Source organism: Suncus etruscus, chromosome 14, assembly GCF_024139225.1.
Source record: "Suncus etruscus isolate mSunEtr1 chromosome 14, mSunEtr1.pri.cur, whole genome shotgun sequence".
NCBI classification, from domain to species: Eukaryota; Metazoa; Chordata; class Mammalia; order Eulipotyphla; family Soricidae; genus Suncus; species Suncus etruscus.
Genome location: NC_064861.1, coordinates 32,557,970 through 32,576,973, shown reverse-complemented (window position 1 = coordinate 32,576,973; position 19,004 = coordinate 32,557,970). Strand labels below are relative to the sequence as shown.

At 40.2% G+C, this 19,004-nt stretch overlaps 1 protein-coding gene across 1 annotated transcript in view; it reads right to left on the bottom strand.

The window, feature by feature from the left end:
* The window catches only part of AFF4 (ALF transcription elongation factor 4), a 95,774-nt gene that overhangs the window by 22,755 nt on the left and 54,015 nt on the right, over positions 1-19,004 (bottom strand). Inside the window, exons 7-10 of the mRNA XM_049786819.1 lie at positions 13,113-13,149; positions 8,998-9,043; positions 1,600-1,654; positions 1,136-1,173 (exon numbers count right to left, since the gene is read on the bottom strand). Of these exons, the coding sequence (XP_049642776.1) occupies positions 1,136-1,173; positions 1,600-1,654; positions 8,998-9,043; positions 13,113-13,149 (176 nt within the window). The remainder of the gene's footprint in view (positions 1-1,135; positions 1,174-1,599; positions 1,655-8,997; positions 9,044-13,112; positions 13,150-19,004) is intronic.

The following is a 19,004-nucleotide window of genomic DNA, read 5'->3' as shown; positions in this document are numbered from 1 at the left end:
CAAAAAATTAAACCTTTCTACTTTTGATTCCTTTCTACTTTTTGATTTTTGAGCCATACCATGTGATGCTCAGAGCATACTTCTGACTGGACTCAGATCATGCTGAGGTATCTACAAGGCAAGCACCCTACCTGCTGTACTATTGCTCTGCCTACCCATTCCTTCAAAAATACTTCTTCATAGAAGCTGAAGCAATAGCAGAGTGGGTCGGATGTTTGCCTGGCATGTGGCTGGTCTGGGTTCAATACCCAGCATCCTGTATTGTCCACCAAGACTGCTAGGAGTAATTTCTGAGTGCAGAGCCAGAAATAACCTCTGAGCACTGCTGCGAGTGGTGCAAAAACCAAAACCAACCAACCAACCAAGAAAAAATGTCTTTGTAAGTTTCTGATGTTGTTGGTAACCTTAACTTTTCTTAAGTTTTACTGAGGTATAATTTTATATCATAAGAATTCACTGGGGCTAGACCAATTGTACAGCAGGTTAGGGTGCTTGCCTTGCAATGCCACTAACCCAGATTCAGTCCCAAGCCTGCCAAGAGTGATTCTCCAAAAGCAGAGCCAAAAGTAAGCAATAAAGACCACTGAATATGACATAAAAACTTAAAAAAAAGGGGCCGGAGAGATAGCATGGAGGTGGGGTATTTGTCTTGCATGCAGAAGGACAGTGGTTCGAATCCTGGCATCCCATATGGTCCCCGAGCCTGCCAGGAGTGATTTCTGAGCACAGAGCCAAGAGTAATCCCTGAGCACTACCGGGTGTGAACCCCCCTCAAAAAAAAAAAAAAAAACTTAAAGAACAAAAAAAAAACCAAACAAACAAAAGAATTCACTAGGGGTCAAAGGAATAATACTAAGGGTAAGGCACTTGACTTGCATACAGCCTATCCAGGTTTGATCCACTGTGCTACCTATAGTTTCCTCAGCCCCATCAGGAAAGAGCCCTGAGCAGAGCCAGGAGTAAGCCTTGAACACAGCCAGATGTAGCAAGCAAATAAATAAATAATAAAAGAATTGATTCATTTTAAGCATACAATTTAATGATTTTCATTTATAGAGCTGTATAACCATCACAATATTGTATCACTGTATTATCAGACTTGCACATCATCTCAAATAAATTAAAGAAAGCTCACCTCCCTGGTGTACTCCGTGGCATTGTCTTATCACAATCCTAAAATTGAAACATTAGAGGAAAAGTGTGAATATAAGCCCTCCCTACTTAATATGAACAAAAGCTGAATTCTTAATTGAAAAACTAGCTTCTATAATGTGCACATAAAGTTTACGTAATACTTATGAAAAACGGTATTTACCTTAAGAGTAACTGAAATGCCAAGATAAAATAAAAGGCTTTTGTAGCATTCTTATCAAAAACCATATGCTTCATAGGTTTTCATATAAATAGAAAGGAAAAATCACTACTTTTAATAAGAAAAACATCAAGATTTAAAAACAGTATAAAAATTTTAACATTCCTCTATCAGAAAGCAGAAAAGATTTTAAATAACTAATTACAAACGTATGTTAGTTATGATTTTCATAAGACATTGAAAACAAATACTGTATAAAACTGACAAAATCATAGTGGTAGACACACCTGTTCCCCATCACTGTCTTCACTGCTGCTTAGTTTTAAGTCATCTTTTAACATACTAGAGGGAAAAGGCAAAAAGAATTATTAATTTTTGAAGTTTATTATGGCATATGAGTATTAAATATCTAAAATAATTCTAGAAGTAATCACTTTGGTTGCCAAAAATGTAATAAAAAACAAAGAAAAAAATTAATAAATCATATTCTGTCAAACCAGTAGGTCTGGTTTGGTTCATAAAGAAAGTAAAAGTTGGGCCCGGAGATATAGCACAGTGGCGTTTGCCTTGCAAGCAGCCGATCCAGGACCAAAGGTGGTTGGTTCGAATCCCGGTGTCCCATATGGTCCCCCATGCCTGCCAGGAGCTATTTCTGAGCAGACAGCCAAGAGTCACTCCTGAGCACCGCCGGGTGTGGCCCAAAAACAAAAAAAAAAAAAAAAAAAAAAAAAAAAAGAAAGTAAAAGTTAAGAACTTAATGACACAAGCTTGAATTTTTTTCCATAACTGAAAGACTAATATTTTTTTCCTACTTAAAAAGTCATCTTCTGCAAGCTCTTAGCCACATTTCTGTTCTCATTTTCTATAGTTACATACACACAAATTCATTTGTTATAAATTGTCATACTCATACCCAACAGTCCACTATGTATAAAGCTCCTATAAAGAAGAAAAATAAAATCGAAAGCATCAGCAATTCTGTTTCTTGACGTCCTCAATGAAGAGAGACTTGTACAACTGTTGCCAACTAATTTATGAAAATTAGAGCACAGAGGCACATAAACCATGATTTAAAAAGTGACCTCCAGGGCATAAGGCCAACCGGAGTTCATTCCCTGACACCCCATATGCTTCCCTAAGCCCCTACTAGAAGTAATCACTGAGTGAAGAGCCAGGAATCAGATGTGAGCACAAGTCAGGTGTGGCCCCAAAAAAAGAAAAAAAGAAGTACCTTGGTGAGGGGCTGGAGAGTTCTAACAGTAGTAGTCAAAACAGTAGTTTGCCATGCACACTACTGACTTGGGTTCAATCCCTTGCATCCCATATGGTCCCAAGTACTCCCAGGAATGATTCCTGGGTGCAGTCAGGAGTAATCACTGAACACTAGTAGGTGTGCACCCCCCGCAAATAGAACCTTGCCCATACCATAGAAATTACAATGCATGAATTAAGAATAAAGTCCAAATTCTCTGACTAAAAAGATCCATAAATGAATAGTTCCTAGAGCTAATTTTTTAAATAAGTATGAATTTTCCTGTAGGCCATAAAGTTAAAAAGAAAATATAAGTAATTGGGCCAGAGTGGCCAAGTTTTGCCTTGCATATGGCCAACCCATGTTCAATCAATTCTCCTGCATCCCCTGAAATGAAGAGTCAGGAGTAACCCCTGAGCACCACTGGGTTATAGCCCAAACACCAAAAACAAAAACAAAAAACAGAAACAACAACAACAACAACAACAAAAGCTACAAAAAACGTTTTCCTGTCTTTAGGCATGGGAAAATAAATACAATGTTGAGGCCAGAGAGATAGCACAATGAGAAGGGTGTTGGCCTTGCATGCAGATGATGGTGGTTTAAATCCAATATGGTCTCCCTGCCTGCCAGGAGCAATTTCTGAGCACAGAGCCAGGAGTAATCCCTGATTGCTGCTAAGTGTAACCCAAAAACCAAAAAAGAAAAGAAAGAAGAAAGGAAGGAAGGAAGGAAGGAAGGAAGGAAGGAAGGAAGGAAGGAAGGAAGGAAGGAAGGAAGGAAGGAAGGAAGGAAGGAAGGAAGGAAGGAAGGAGAGGGAGGAGGGAGGGGGAGGGAGGGAGGGAGGGAGAGAGAGAGAGAAAGAAGAAGAGAAGAAAAGAAAGAAAGAAAGAAAGAAAGAAAGAAGAAAGAAAGAGAGAGAAGAGAGAGAGAGAGAGAAGAGAGAGAGAAAGAAAGAAAGAAAGAAAGAAAGAAAAGAAGAAAGAAAGAAAGAAAGAAAGAAAGAGAAGAAAAGAAGAAGAAAGAAAGAAAGAAAGAAGAAAGAGAAAGAAAGAAAGAAAGAAAGAAAGAAAGAAAGAAAGAAAGAAAGAAAGAAAGAAAGAAAGAAAGAAAGAAAGAAAGAAAGAAAGAAAGAAAGAAAGAAAGATCATCTAGAAACTGAACAATATAGGATTGTAAGAAGTGTTTTAAAACTGACCCAATAAAGTCAGATGGGATGGGGGTGCGGTTTCTTTTAGACAAGAACTTCTTGCATATCTCTATGATTGATATCAAAAAGACATGTAGGAACTCTAAAATGCTCTTCAGCTTGTATACTCCAAAAAAAGTAGCTAATCAGCCTGTTTACACAGAGAAAATGTGTTCAAAATTGCTAAAGGTCTTGGATGTTTTACTTTTTCCACAACCAAAGTGGAGGATTCGTGTCAGTTCCTTGCATGTGAATATATATGATGAATAGTAATAAAATCTGATTCCTCAGCAGTGAGGGGAAACTTCTTGTATTTATCTCTGCATTTAAAAAAAATCATTGCCATTTGCAATTATTAGTAAGGTGCAATTTCCAGAAATTATAAAACAGACCCAGAATAAGTTTTCTACTTTATACATGAAAATGTCTTTAGAATAATAAAGCAATAGACATAACTAGTAAATTGCTGAACTGTAAATATAAAGTCGTTATTTATTTAAATATAAAAGGAATTAGGGCGAACTTAACGGGCTAGACCAGGAATAACTAACACCTGAAGACAATGGAAGTAAAGAGCAGGGAACTGATCCTTAAAAGAAAACTTGCCAACTGGAGGAGGAGGAAGAGGTGGTGGGCTAGATCGTGGAAAGTATCATGGCAATGAGAGGGAAGTTTCGGTCACTCTTAATCAGGACTAGGTGCAGAAAGGAGGTAGTGACATGCATAATGCCCTACTGCTAATAGTATATTACATAAGGGAGAAGATAGAGCCCTGCCATAAAAGCAGGTGGGGTAGGGTAGGGTGGGGGTGCTAACTAGGGACACTGGTGGAGGGCTTGGTGATGGAACAATATGCCTCAAACTCGATCATAAACAGCTCTGTAATTCTGTGATTCATGGTGATTTTAAATAACTTTTTAAAAAATTTTGTTAAATCGGGGGCCGGAGAGATAGCATGGAGGTAAGGTGTTTGCCTTGCATGCAGAAGGTCTGTGGTTCGAATCCTGGTATCCCATATAGTCCCCCGAGCTTGCCAGGAGTGATTTCTGAGCATAGAGCCAGGAGTAATCCCTGAACGCAGCCAGTGTGACTCAAAAACCAAAAATAAATTTTTTTTTGTTAAATCATCTCAAAGGCACTGTGAAAGCTGGAAGATAAATTTTCAGAACATTCAAGAAAATAACCCTCCTATATTTTCTATCTCAGGTCTCTCTCCCTCTACTTAGCTAAAAAGCAGTTACAAGATTATTAGAATCAGTATCTTTGTTTCTAATTTGGGGTCTTAGAAATTCCTTAAAACTGGACCCTGATATAATTTGAAGCATTACACTCTATTACAGTTTGATAATAATATATAGTGTATATATATTATTCATTTCTGCCTTACAAAGCAGGTAAATATAAAGACAAACTACGTTGCTTTGAGCTGGAGGGATGGTACAGCAGGTAGGATGCTTGCCTTGCATTGGCCAACACAAGTTCCAGTACCTGCACCCTATATCATCTCCTGAGCCCCACACCAGGAGTAATTCCTGAGTACAGAGCCAGAAGTCCTGAGCACCCCTGGATGAGGCCTATAAACAAAAACAAAAATAAAACAATGCTATCTTAATATTCTACATTTAGTGGTTAAATAAAGGGTTATGAGAAGAATCACATCTTTTTGTTTGTTTTTGTTTTGGGTCACACCCATTGGCTCTCAGGGGTTACTCCTGGTTCTGAGTTCAGAAATCGCTCCTGGAAGGCTTGGGGAAACATATGGGAATGCCAGGATTCGAAACACTGTACGTCCTGAATTGGCTGTGTACAAGGCAAACACCATACGTTTTGCTAGCTCTCTGGCCCCCAGGTGCCAGAAAAGTAGTGCAGCGGTAGGGCACTTGCCTTGCATGCAGCTGATCCAGGACAGACCTCGGTTTGGCATCCCATATGGTCTCCCAAGCCAGGAGCGATTTCTGACCACATAGCCAGGAGTAACCCCTGAGCGTCACCAGGTGTGGCCCATAAATCAAAAATCAAAAACCCAAAAAAAAAAAAAAAAAAAAGAAAAAAAAAAAAGGTGGGGCTAGAGAGATAGCATGAAGGTAAGGCAACCGTTTGCCTTGAATGCAGAAGGATGGTGGTTCAAATCCTGGCATCCCATATGGTTTCCCGAGCCTGCCAGGAGTAACCCCTGAATGCCGCCAGATGTGACGCCCCCCCCCAAAAAAAAACAACATAAAAAAAGAATCACATCTTTAATATCTTCTTTATTAAAAATAAATAAGCAGGGGGAGGAGAAAAATAAATAAGCACTAAGAACACAAGGCTAGTCTGAATTTAATCCTCAGCACCCCAAATGGTCCCCTAAGCCTGCATGAGTGATTCCTGAACACTAAGCTAGAAGTTGCCCCAAAATCAACACAGAAGGCCCAGAGTGATCGACCTAGGTTCAATCTCTGGCACCCTATATGGTTTTCCAAGTCACTTCTACAAGTGATCCTTGAGCACAGAGTCAGGAATAAACCCTGAGCACTACTAAGTGTGGCTCCCAAACAAATCAGTATGTATATGATGTGGTATAAGCATAATGAAGTATAAATATGAGGAGGAAAAACCTGATTTTCAGGGTAAGCAAACTATTGACCAGATGTTAAACTCAAACCATTACATATTCCGTAAATAAAGTTTTATTTTTGGGGCCAGAGCAATAGCACAGTGGTAGGGCATTTGCCTTGCATGCAGTCAACCTGGGGTCCAGCATCCCATATGGTCCCTCCAAGCCTGCTAGGAGTGATTTCTGAGTACAGAGTCAGATGTGATCCAAAACCAAACAAAAACAAAACCAGAAAGTGTTATTTTTATTTCAAGGGCCAGGAAGAGAAATGGGTACACAAATCTAGAGATAATCAGGAGTTACTCCTGGCTCTGCACTTGTGTATCAACCCTAGCAGGGTTCAGGGGACCACATGGAATACGGAGGATCAAATCTGGGTTGGCCCTCCACACTGAACTATTGTTTTGGCCATGTAAAGAAAGCTTTATTGAAGGTCCAGAAAGATATTTGAATTACAGGGTTACTACCCTGGACCGCCTGCCTGGGGTGCCAGCCACGTGGGCCCCGGCAAGCATTTTGAGGGGACCCCAGGCCTCCCCATCCCATACCCTGCACCAGAAGCATGTATTGGGGTGGTGCCTGGCGAACTTCCCTTCCCAATAATCCCCATTCTCAAACCACACGAATGCTATTGCTCCCATGCGTAAAATTTATATAGATTTATAGGATATCATATAGTGTAATCCACTTTGTGTTATACAGTAAGTATAAATAGTTAAATAGGATATCATAGGTGTTCATCTATGTTTACAATATACAGAATGTCTATGTTGTATTATTCCCTTCCCCCATTGGCTCACCACCTACAGGCTCATTTCTAGTTCTTTACTCTCACACCCACTGTCTATTACCCCATATATAACCATTTTTACCCTCAGATCTTCGCTCCTTATGAAGCAGATTAATATCCTCTCTCAAGCTAACTACCAGTCAGCTCCCAAAATTAAAAAATAGACTCTCAGCCTGAGAAGAAACCAATACTCTCTTCCTATCAATTTTATTATCTACGAACTCTTATCCTCCAACATCCTTCACTGGGGACCTGTGCTTGCTACCATAATCAGTTTCCGAGACACCCCCTCAAAGACATTTCCTGATATGGGAGTGCTGGGAGCTGTTTACAGACTCCAGATGGCCAAATCACAGACCAAAGTGATGTCCCGGAAACAACACCCTCCCCCTGTGACTATTTCTAAAACATAAAAGGGACATGTATACCTCCTTTGTATATCTTAGATGTAATCCCTTAACATCTATTAACTCTTTTTGAATATCCTCTTATATAACGACAATTTTGCCCACTGGGGGGAAGGAGGAGAGATATCTGGGTTAGCTCCCAAGCTCCACATGGTCCTCAGAATACTCGAGTGACACACTGAGCACCAGCAAAAAGAAAAATGTATTAGTAAAGTTAAAATCATGACTTGTGATTCTTGTATGCTTTGGGGCAGGGCTGAGTTATTGGGACAGTAAACCCTGAGACCTTTTACTACCTGGCCCTTTACATAAAAGTTTGCCTACCCCAGGTCTTAAAAGATTTTGCTCTAAATATACAGACATTTAGCAAACCAAACCAGTTAATTCCATGACAGTATACTTCAGGGATGGAGAAACCTTGTATCTCCTAAGCCAAGGAAATTCCCTCTATAATATCCTCAATAGTTACTGTGCCTATGGGGGGAGGGGGAGCACAAAATAATCATTTTCCCACATATATATTTATTGATTGATTGCTTTTTTTGATGTCCTTATTCTGGTATAGATATTGAAGCTGATGTCTCCCTTTTTATTTTATTTTATTTTATTTTATCTTATCTTTCTCTTTCTTTTTGCACTCCAGCATGATTTGAATTCAGAACCGAGACTATTGTGTGGTGTTTCTCTTTATTGTTGTAGGGCTCACTGGATATTTAATTTGACATTTATTTTTGTATTGTTATGGTGTTTCAATTACCTTTTTCTTTTTCTTTTTTCTTTCTTTTTTTTTTTTTTTTTTTGTGGTTTTTGGGCCACACCCAGAGGCGCTCAGGGGTTACTCGTGGCTGTCTGCTCAGAAATAGGTCCTAGCAGGCACGGGGGACCATATGGGACACCAGGATTCGAACCAACCACCTTTGGTCCTGGATCGGCTGCTTGCAAGGCAAACGCTGCTGTGCTATCTTCTCTCTGGGCCCTCAATTACCTTTTTCAAGTCCTCTCTCAAACTGAGGCTGATAGCCACTAGAAGGACTCCGCCCATTTTCAGCATATTATTATTATTATTATTATTATTTTCTTTTTTGCTTAATCTTTACCCCATTCTATTACTTTTCTTTCCCTCAAACAAAACCACATAACTCGATTTATCTAGGTTAGCCTCTCAAATAGAGGGAGAAACAAGGGAGGGCACCAGGACCAAACAGATGTATGATCACTGATAGTAAGCTAGACAAAGAGGGGACCTCCTACTCTAGCAGCCCGGGGGGTGATGGTGGGGGGTATGGGTTCCAGAAAGGGAACGGGGAAGGGGGGAGGACAAATTTGGTGGTGGGTATTCCCCTGACTCAATGTTAATATGTACCTAAAATACTAATGTGAAAGATATGTAAAGCCACTATGATCAAAATAAAAATTAAAAAAAAAGTTAAACAGTTAAAAAAATAACTTACGATTTAGACTGGTGTCCATTTGAAGTTTTAGAAGGATTGTATCTTTCTAGAACAAAACAAAATGCAGAAATAAGCAACTGAAATATGACTAATCATAACTAGAAAACTTCAATATCCCCAATATATATAAATCAAAACAGGTTTTAAGTTTTCGTCCATCAAATGGGTGATATTTCAGAATCTGAGACACTGGGAAAACAAAGACTATTGATAAGACATAAGTTCATCCATTACTGCCAATACTATAAATGCACTTATCCCCATGACTGTATAACAAGTACATTTTCCTTGCAAGCTATCTCTGAAGTGCATAAATACAGAGATGCTTACAGTATGGTATATAATAAAAATAATGAAAACAAATGTCCATTTATGGAGATAAATACGAGACTTTATACAATTTAATGTTAAAAAAACAATGAAAGCTTTATACAGCCATAAAAATCATTATAAATAAATTAAGGGCCAGGGAGACAGTTCACAGCACAAGTCTGCATGTGAGAACATTGGGTTCGGTGGCAATTTTAATTATAGAGCATTTCTAAAAATGGTTCCTACGCATGGCGAGAAATGCTCCCTCCGAAATATCAATGAAAATCAAGGAACAGAACACCAGGGGCTGGAAAGATACCATAGCAGTAGGGCATTTGCCTTGCACATGGCTGACCTAGGACAGAGCCCGGTTTGATCCCCAGTGTCCCATATGGCACCTCAAAGCCAGGGGTGATTTCTGAGCACATAGCCAGGAGTAACCAAGTGTTACAAGGTGTGGCGCGCGCGCGCACGCGCACACACACACACACACACACACACACACACACACACATACACACACACACGAAAAAGCGAACATAAGTAAAAAAATAGATAAAAGAGAATATACTTTTGATGGTATTTGTTAACAGTTAACTTTAGGAAGAGACCCAGAGAAAGAGTAAAAACAAGTGGAAGCCTACTAAGTAGTAGCTCAGATACAGAAGAGACCACATATTCTAGCCGCCCTGGGGGTGAGGGAAGAGGAAATGGGAGGGAGGACAAAAATGGAAATGTAGGGAGAACAATTTGGTGATGGGAATCCCCCTTGATTTTATGTAAATATGTGCCTAAAATAATATTGTCAACAATATGTAAGTCAATATGATCAAAATAAAAATTATATTAAAAAAATAACTACACAGAGAACTACCATATCATGTGAATGAATGAGGGAACTGGAAAGCCTGTCTGAAGTACAGGTGGGGGTGGGGTGGGATGGAGGGAGATTTGGGACATTGGGGTGGGAATGTTGAACTGGAAATGGGGGGTGTTCTTTACATGACTGAAACCTAATCACCATCATATTTTAATCAAGATTTTTAAATAAAGTTATTATAAATAAAAAACTGTTTTACCACCATTGTTCTGTATTGCAAACTGAAGCTCATCAGTTTTCCAATAAAAAAAATAAATAAAAAAACAAGTGGAAGAAAAAACATGACCACTCAGGACAAGAATTGGGTGCTGAAAGGAAACAAAGTGATAGGTTTGAAACCCCTGGGGTGGAGAGGGGAAGAGAGGAGAGGGGGGGAAGGAGAAAAAGAAGAGGGGGAAAAAGGAGAGGAGAGGAGAGGAGGAGAGGAGAGAGGAGGGGAGGGGGGGAGGGGAGGGGAGGGGAGGGGAGGGGGGGGAGGGGAGGGGAGGGGAGGGGAGGGGAGGGGGGGGGAGGGGAGGGGGGGGGGGGGAGGGGAGGGGAGGGGAGGGGAGGGGAGGGGAGGGGAGGGGGGGGGAGGGGGGGGGGGAGGGGAGGGGAGGGGTGGGGAGGGGAGGGGGGGAGGGAGAGGAGAGGAGAGGAGAGGAGAGGAGAGGAGAGGAGAGGAGAGGAGAGGAGAGAGAGGAGAGGAGAGGAGAGGAGAGGAGAGGAGAGGGAGGAGAGGAGAGGAGAGAGGAGAGGAGAGGGAGGAGAGGAGAGGAGAGGAGAGGAGAGGAGAGGAGAGGAGAGAGAGGAGAGGAGAGGAGAGGAGAGGAGAGGAGAGGAGAGGAGAGGAGAGGAGAGGAGAGGAGAGGAGAGGAGAGGAGAGGAGAGGAGAGGAGAGGAGAGGAGAGGAGAGGAGAGGAGAGGAGAGGAGAGGAGAGGAGAGAGAGCCCAGACCTAGGGGGGAGAGCAGGAAAGAAACTGGGACACTGGTGAGAAATATGTATATGGTGATGGGTGTTGTATCGCATGGCTGTATCTGTGAAAACAAGCTCAACTCTATTATGAGCAAACCTGTAACCAGTGTTTAAATAATTAATTTTTGTAAAGGAGAAGGAAAACTCAACTCTGAAAAGAGAATACACTGGAATGATAACGTAGTGGGTATGGCATTTGCCTTGCATACAGCTAGCTGATCCAGGTTTAATCTCTGGTATCCTATATGGTTCTCTCCACCACCACCTCAGCACCTTGCCAGGAGTGATTTCTGAGTGCAGAGCCAGAAATAACCTCTATGCACAGCTGGGTGTGGCCCCAAAACAAAAAAGTCTGAAAGAAGATTTTAAAAAATACTGGAGCAACAGTACAGCGGAAAAGGAGTTTCTGTTGCCTTGCGCACAGCCAAATCACATTTATCTCTGAAACTCATCTGTTCCTCTTCCGAGTACAGCCAGGATTAAGTCCTGAGTACAGAAGCCAGGAGTAACTCCTGAGCTTTACCAAGTGTGGCCCAAAAACACAATAAAAAATAATAACACTTTAAAATAATAATAATAATAATAATAATAATAATAATAACAACAACAAAAAAGATTTCAAGAGGAAATACTAGCTATACTGTTCGATTTATCAACAATGGTTGGGTCCCTTTTACCTTACAGAGTCTAGGCAGATCTAAGAAATATATGTCTTAGGAAAAAAATTCCTTATAAAAATCTTAGAAAGGGGCTGGCGAGGTGGCGCTAGAGGTAAGGTGTCTGCCTTGCAAGCGCTAGCCAAGAAAAGGACCGCAGTTCGATCCCCGGCATCCCATATGGTCCCCCCAAGCCAGGGGCAATTTCTGAGCGCTTAGCTAGGAGTAATCCCTGAGCATCAAACGGGTGTGGCCCGAAAAAAAAAATCTTAGAAAAATGAAAGACATTCTTGCAATAATAAATTTCAGACACAAAAGAGAAAAGAGCTGGAAGTTCCAGCTCACCTCAAGAAGCTCACCACAAAGAGTGATGAGTTTAGTTAGAGAAATAACTACATTTTGAACTGTCCTAATATTGAGAATGTATGAGGGAAATGCAGAGCCTGTTTAGAGTACAGGCAGGGGTCGGGTGGGGAGGAGGGAGATTTGGGACATGGGTGATGGGAATGTTGCACTGGTGATGGGTGGTGTTCCTTTTATGACTGAAACCCAAACGCAATCATGTATGTAATCAAGGTGTTTAAATAAATAAAAAAAAGTAAAAACAACAACAAAAAAACCAACATTTTTAAAAAGCCAAAATAAGATGTAACTATCACCAAAAAAAAAATCTTAGAAAAAAAATAGGTTTTGTTTAGTATGTGTATTTTATTTACTTTTTACTGAAGTGCTATGATTTATGAAGTTAATTATAATTAACTTTGAGGTGCACAATGTTCCAACATCAATCCCTTCACCAAAGTACACTTCCTTCTATTAATGTCCCCAGTTTCCTGACTGCCCCCAGCCTGCATCTATGGTAGGCAGCTTATTTAGTTTATTCCTTTAGGCACTGTGCTTTACTATTTGCTGTTACTGATAGGGTTTCATGGTCAGCTACGATGACCTCTTCCTACATAAAATTTAATTTTTTTCCTACATATAATTTTAGCATCATAAGCCCAAGTACCTTCATGAAGGAGAAGGAAAGACAGAACAGCTCGTAGATTTATGAGGTAGGTAGCCAACACACTGAACTTATTAATTCTGACCAATTAGTTCAAATACCTAATAAAAATTATTTACCTTGATATCTACAATATGTAATTCTTCATTTTTAAGTATACCAAGGTCAATTCAACCCAACATTTATCTTAATCATAAAACTGGGATAAGACAGGCAAATAATTACTGAGGCAATAAGAGATATGATGAGAATGGAATGCTCATGTCAACTTAATCTGACAACAAAGAGTTAAAAGTAATACTCACTTTGTTCTCCAGAGCCGAAACTGGACTGCTGAGAGTCCTAAGAAAAAGGGACAGAAAATGACATACTGACATTAGAACAATTACTAAAAGTGTTCCAGACTTAACTATTGGATTCCAGTTAGTTCAATGAAAGATCTGGTTGAATTCCTAAAAGTGAATAAAAGAAAAATCAACAGAATTTAATGATGAAGCTATAGTAATAGTACAGTGGACAGGACACTTGCCTTCTGCAGGGCAGACCCAGGTTTGATGCTCAGCATCCCATATGGTTCTCTGAACACCTCCAGGAGTGATCTCTGAAGTATCCCAGAAGTGACCAGAAGTAAAACCCAAGCACTGCCTGGTGAGCCACCCCCCCTTAAAACAAAACAACCCTAATCCAAAATAATTTAATGGTCTTTGACTCAGTAATTTGTGGTTAATAATGGACTTTGCAACACTTAAATATAATCAGGGGACAGAGCAATAGCACAGCTGTAGGTCATTTGCCTTGCACAAGGACAACCCGGATAGACCCGGGTTCGATTCCCGGCATCCCATATGGTCCCCTGAGCCTGCCAGGAGTAACACCTGAGTGCCACCGGTGTGGCCCAAAAAACAAAACGAAAAGAAAAACATATTAGAATCAAACTTACTGATGACCTCTATCATTCATTTCTTTACCAGATTCCATGCTACTCATTTCCTAATTTAAAACACTGAAAATGCAGGTGATTTTAATTTGACTCTTTTGAGAGAGAGGTGAAAATTATCCACACCTACCAGTGCTAATATGGGTTATTCCTGACTTTGTGCTTAGGAGAAACTCCTGACAATGCTTCAGGACCATATGTGGTGCTGGGAATACAAACTGAAATCAGACACATACAAGGCAACCACCTTAACTTCTCTACTTTCTCTCTTGTTAGAATTTCAGATTAAAAAAAAAAAAAAGAATTTCAGATTCTTGGTTTTAAGAGATGTATGTCCTGGAGCCAGGAAGACAGCTCAAAGGAGCAAAGCATATGGTTTGTAGATGGGAGGCATGGGCTAGATCCCCAACACTGAACTGGTCCTCCAAGCATCATTGGAAACAATCACTAAGCACAATGCCAGGAGTAACCATTGAACACTGCCAGATATTTCCCTAAAAGTCCAGAACAGCATTGCGGATGTAGCTTGAGACTTGAGTTCTAGACTTGTAAATCTGAAGTCCAGTATCTGATCCTTCACAGCATAAAATAAAAACCACAAAACAAAGTTGTTTTGTTTTGTTTTCAAAATGATAATATCCCAAATCTAATACTGGTATGAAATTAACTGTACAATTTACTTATACTAAAAGTATAGAATATTTGTGGACCAGAACCCTTACATGGTTACTCCCAATCATTTCACTCCTCTAACTTCAGCATCTTACAATTAGCATCTGCCATGTACTTCTCTATAAACAGATGGACAATGCTGAAGAAAGCCAAAAAGTTTTGAAACAGGGCTTTCCCAGTTTTTGTGATTTTTTTTTGTTTGTTTTTTTGTTGTTGGGTCACACCCAGCGGTGCTCAGGGGTTACTCCTGGCTGTCTGCTCAGAAATAGCTCCTGGCAGGCATGGGGGACCCTATGGGATACCGGGATTCGAAACAACCACCTTTGGTCCTGGATCGGCTGCTTGCAAGGCAAACCCCACTGTGCTATCTCTCCGGGCCCTAAATGGGGTCTGCAGATATTATGTGATTTTTTTAACTGCTGTTTTTTTATGCATAACCTCTCTTTCTTGGTTAAGGTCTGTAGTACCTAGTATGTTTCACTAAAAAATACATTAACATCCCTTTAAAAAATCTGGGGCCGGGCGGTGGCGCTAAAGGTAAGGTGCCTGCCTTGCCTGCGCTAGCCTTGGACGGACCACGGTTCGTCCCCCCGGTGTCCCATATGGTCCCCCAAGCCAGGAGCAACTTCTGAGCACATAGCCAGGAGTAACCCCTGAGCGTTACCGGGTGTGGCCCAAAAACCAAAAAAAAAAAAAAAATCCCTTTAAAAAATCTAAAGAAAGATAAGCATCTTTAATAATAGAACTATCTGTAAAAAAGAACTATCTTTAATAATAGAACTCTCTGTTAAAAAGAATCCAAACAATGATCTAAAAATATGCTTCTGGGCCGGAGAAATAGCAAGGAGGTAAGTAAGGTGTTTGCCTTGCATGCAGGACAGTGGTTCGAATCCTGGCATCCCATATGGTCCCCCAGCCTGCCTGGAGCAATTTCTGAGCATAAAGCCAGGAGTAACCCCTGAGCTCTGTCGGGTGTGACCCAAAACCACCCCCCAAAAAAAGCTTCTGCTGTTTTAAAGGAGGAAAAAAAAGTAGAGGTAAGGAGAGATAGCTCAAAGGACTGGCACACATGCTTTGCTTGCTGGAGTTAATCCCTGACATCGCAGTTACCCTGAAAATCTCTGAGTAGCACCATGCCAAGAGTAGCCCCTTAAGCACCATTGGGTGTGGCTCAAAAATAAAAATCAAAGGGCCAGAGAGATAGCACAGCGGTAGAGTATTTGCCTTGCAAGTGGCCAATCCAGGGCCAATGATGGTTCGAATCCTGGCATCCCATATGGTCCCCTGTGTCTGCCAGGGACTATTTCTGAGCACAGAGCCAGGAGTAACCCCTGGGCACGGCCAGTGTGACCCAAAAACAAAACAAAACAAATTGTAACCTTAAGTCCAGGAAGAGAGCTCAAAGGACTGGAGTGCAACTTGGCATGCAAGAACCCTAGTCTCAATCCCTGGCACATGGTCCTTTAAACACTGAGCATTGACTGGGACCAGTCAAGCACCAACAGATGTTCTCCCTACACTATGAAAAAAAAAAAATAGTGAACTGGCCGGGAAAGTAGCTCAGCTATAAAGCACTTGCCTTGCATGTCTGAAGTCTGGATTCGATTCCCAGCACAACAGAAGAAAATAAAAACAAAGAATAAATGGGGCCAGAGAGATAGCAAAGTGGTAAGGCATTTGCCTTGCATGTGGAAGGACATTGGTTTGAATCCTGGCATCCCACATGGTCCCCTGAGCCTGCCGGGGGCAATTTCTGAGCATAGAGCCAGGAGTAACTCCTGAGAGCTGCCAGGTGTGACCCAAAACCCAAAACAAACAAAAAAAAACCCAAAACAAAGAATAAAATGTGTACACAACTGTCTAATGTCTATAGAAGCATTATTCATAATAGCCAAAATATAAATCAAATATCCACTACTGATGAATGTACAAATAAAAATGTGATATACATTAACACAGTATTAAAGAGTATTATTTGGTCAAAAAGAAATGAAATACTAAAATATGCTATAACCAACAAGAATCTTGAAAGTATATTCAATGAAAAAAATCTAATCATAAAAGATTCCAGAAAACTGTCCAGAAAAGGAACATCTATAGAGATAGAGAGTATAGATAGTACAAAAGTAGTTTTATAGGCCTGGGAGGAATAAAAAGAGAATGGGAGCTTCAATTTTTGAGTTAAAGTTATTTTAAAAATGAATATGATGGGCCCAGATAGCACATCGGCGTTTGCCTTGCAAGCAGCAGATCCAGGACCAAAGGTGGTTGGTTCGAATCCCGGTGTCCCATATGGTCCCCCGTGCCTGCCAGGAGCTATTTCTGAGCAGACAGCCAGGAGTAACCCCTGAGCACCGCCGGGTATGACCCAAAAACCAAAAACCAAAAAAAAAAAAAAAAAAATATGATATAGTAATTAGTTGTATGTATGAATATAATGAAATCTTCCTTTTCTGTTCTGTTTTTGGCATACCTGGCGGTGCTCAGGGACAGATGCCAGAGAAAGATTGATCCAGGGTCAGCCAAGGTAAATGCCTTCTTTACCTACTGTACTAACACTCCACTAACAAAACTTCTGTTTTGTACATTTTATGCCAACTTATATCTGAGGGTAGAATGGCTAAAAACAATGACTGCTGGTAGGGAAGTGGTGAAAAGGAACCCTCATTCACTACTAGAGGGAATGAAATATGGGCCAGTCTCTATGGAAAACCGTATTAAGACTCTCCCAAATGGGAAATAGAATTCCTACATGATCCAGTATATATACTCTTTGTCATCTACCCCAAACACAAAACCATAAATTTGAAAAGGTTATTTGCTTACCTATATTCACTATAGTACTATAGTGAATATACAGTACTATATACAATAGCCAAGATCTGGAAATAACCTAAGTACCCAACAATAGATGAGTTAGGATAAAGAAACTATTGCATACATACACATGGAATCATACTTGGCTATAAAAGATAAAATCTTGCTTTCTGCCAACAACTCAAAAAGAACTTGATGGGGGCCGGCGTTGTAGCGCTAGAGGTAAGGTCTCTGCCTTGCAAGCACTAGCCAAGGAAAGACCGCAGTTGGATCCTCCGGCATCCCATATGGTCCCCCCAAGCCAGGGGCAATTTCTGAGCATTTAGCCAGGAGTAACCCCTGAGCATCAAATGGTGTGGCCCGAAAAACCAAAAAAAAAAAAAAAAGAAAGAAAAAAAAAGAAAGAAAGAAAAAGAAAGAAAGAAAGAAGGAAGAGAGAGAGAGAGAGGAGAGGAGAGAGAGAAGAGAGGAGAAGAGAAAGAAGAAAGAAAGATGAAGAAAGAAAGAAAAAGGAAAAAAGAAAGAAAAGAAGAGAAAGAAAGAAAGAGAAAGAAAGAAAGAAGAAAGAAAGAAAGAAAGAAGAAGAGAAGAAAGAAAGAAAGAAGAAAAGAAAGAAAGAAAGAAAAAGAAGAAAGAAAGAAAGAAGAAAAAGAAAGAAAGAAAGAAAAGAAGAAAGAAAGAAAGAAAGAGAAAGAAAAAGAAAGAAAGAAAGAAAGAGAAAAGAAAGAAAGAAAAAGAAGAAAGAAAGAAAGAAAAAGAAAAAGAAAAAGAAAAAAAAAAGAACTTGATGGTGCCATGCTAAGCAAAGTGAGTCAGAAAGACAAATAGAGGATGATCTCATTTGTATGAAGTATATAAAGAAACAAAACAAGAGATGAGAAAATGGTTAATGACAACAAACTCAGATTCTGTCAAGAAATCCGAGTTGGTTGGGAAAGAAGGGGCTTAAGGATAGTGGTGGAGAGATATCTCTTTGGTGATGGACATGGTGTAGTGACATTACCTGTCCAAATAATTATTATAATTGCAAACCACGATTCCTCCACTAAAAAATAACGTTTAGAAGATTAATATCCTAACAGTTAATAACTCAAGATTTAAGTACTTTTGACTTTTTTCCTCAACTCTCAATAAGCAGCTAATTCTCTCTTCACCAAATGCTACCAGATTCTGTTGAAAAACACTCATAAAGTGAAATGTGATCAGCACTCTATCTGCAAAGCAGATTCCAGGGCTTCTTTTCTTTTTAATGAGGAAGAGTCATCTAATGGATTTAGTTTCCTTCATTCAACTATGGCCTCTAGTTGATCTTTCTAAAGTCTGAGTCTCAATATGTGTTATTAGCCTATGTCATCTTTACTTAAAATGCATTTCCCTCCCTATCCTTGACTATGGTGCTCGCGAGGTCTGTCCATCAGGCTGCAATGATTGCACATTTGGCACAGGTGTTCACTGAGGGTTGCAATTATTTAATTGTTGGGCCTGCACAAATGCTCACCAGGGTTTGCACCCCCTTAATTGCCGTGTTCACTGACTGTGATGAGGCCAGTAACTCCTTGTGGCGCCAGGAATCAGACAGTAGAGCTGCCAGTTTTGAATTCAGTGCATATGATGGAACCAAGGTTTGAACTTTTGACCTTATGCCTGAAAGTAAGGAGCTATAAACCACTGAGCTATTCTTAGAAACCCACTCCTATTTTTCACAAAGCCTCTAATGGCTTTATTTTATAAAGAGATGAACCCTATAAGCTGACATGAAATGTACTCATAC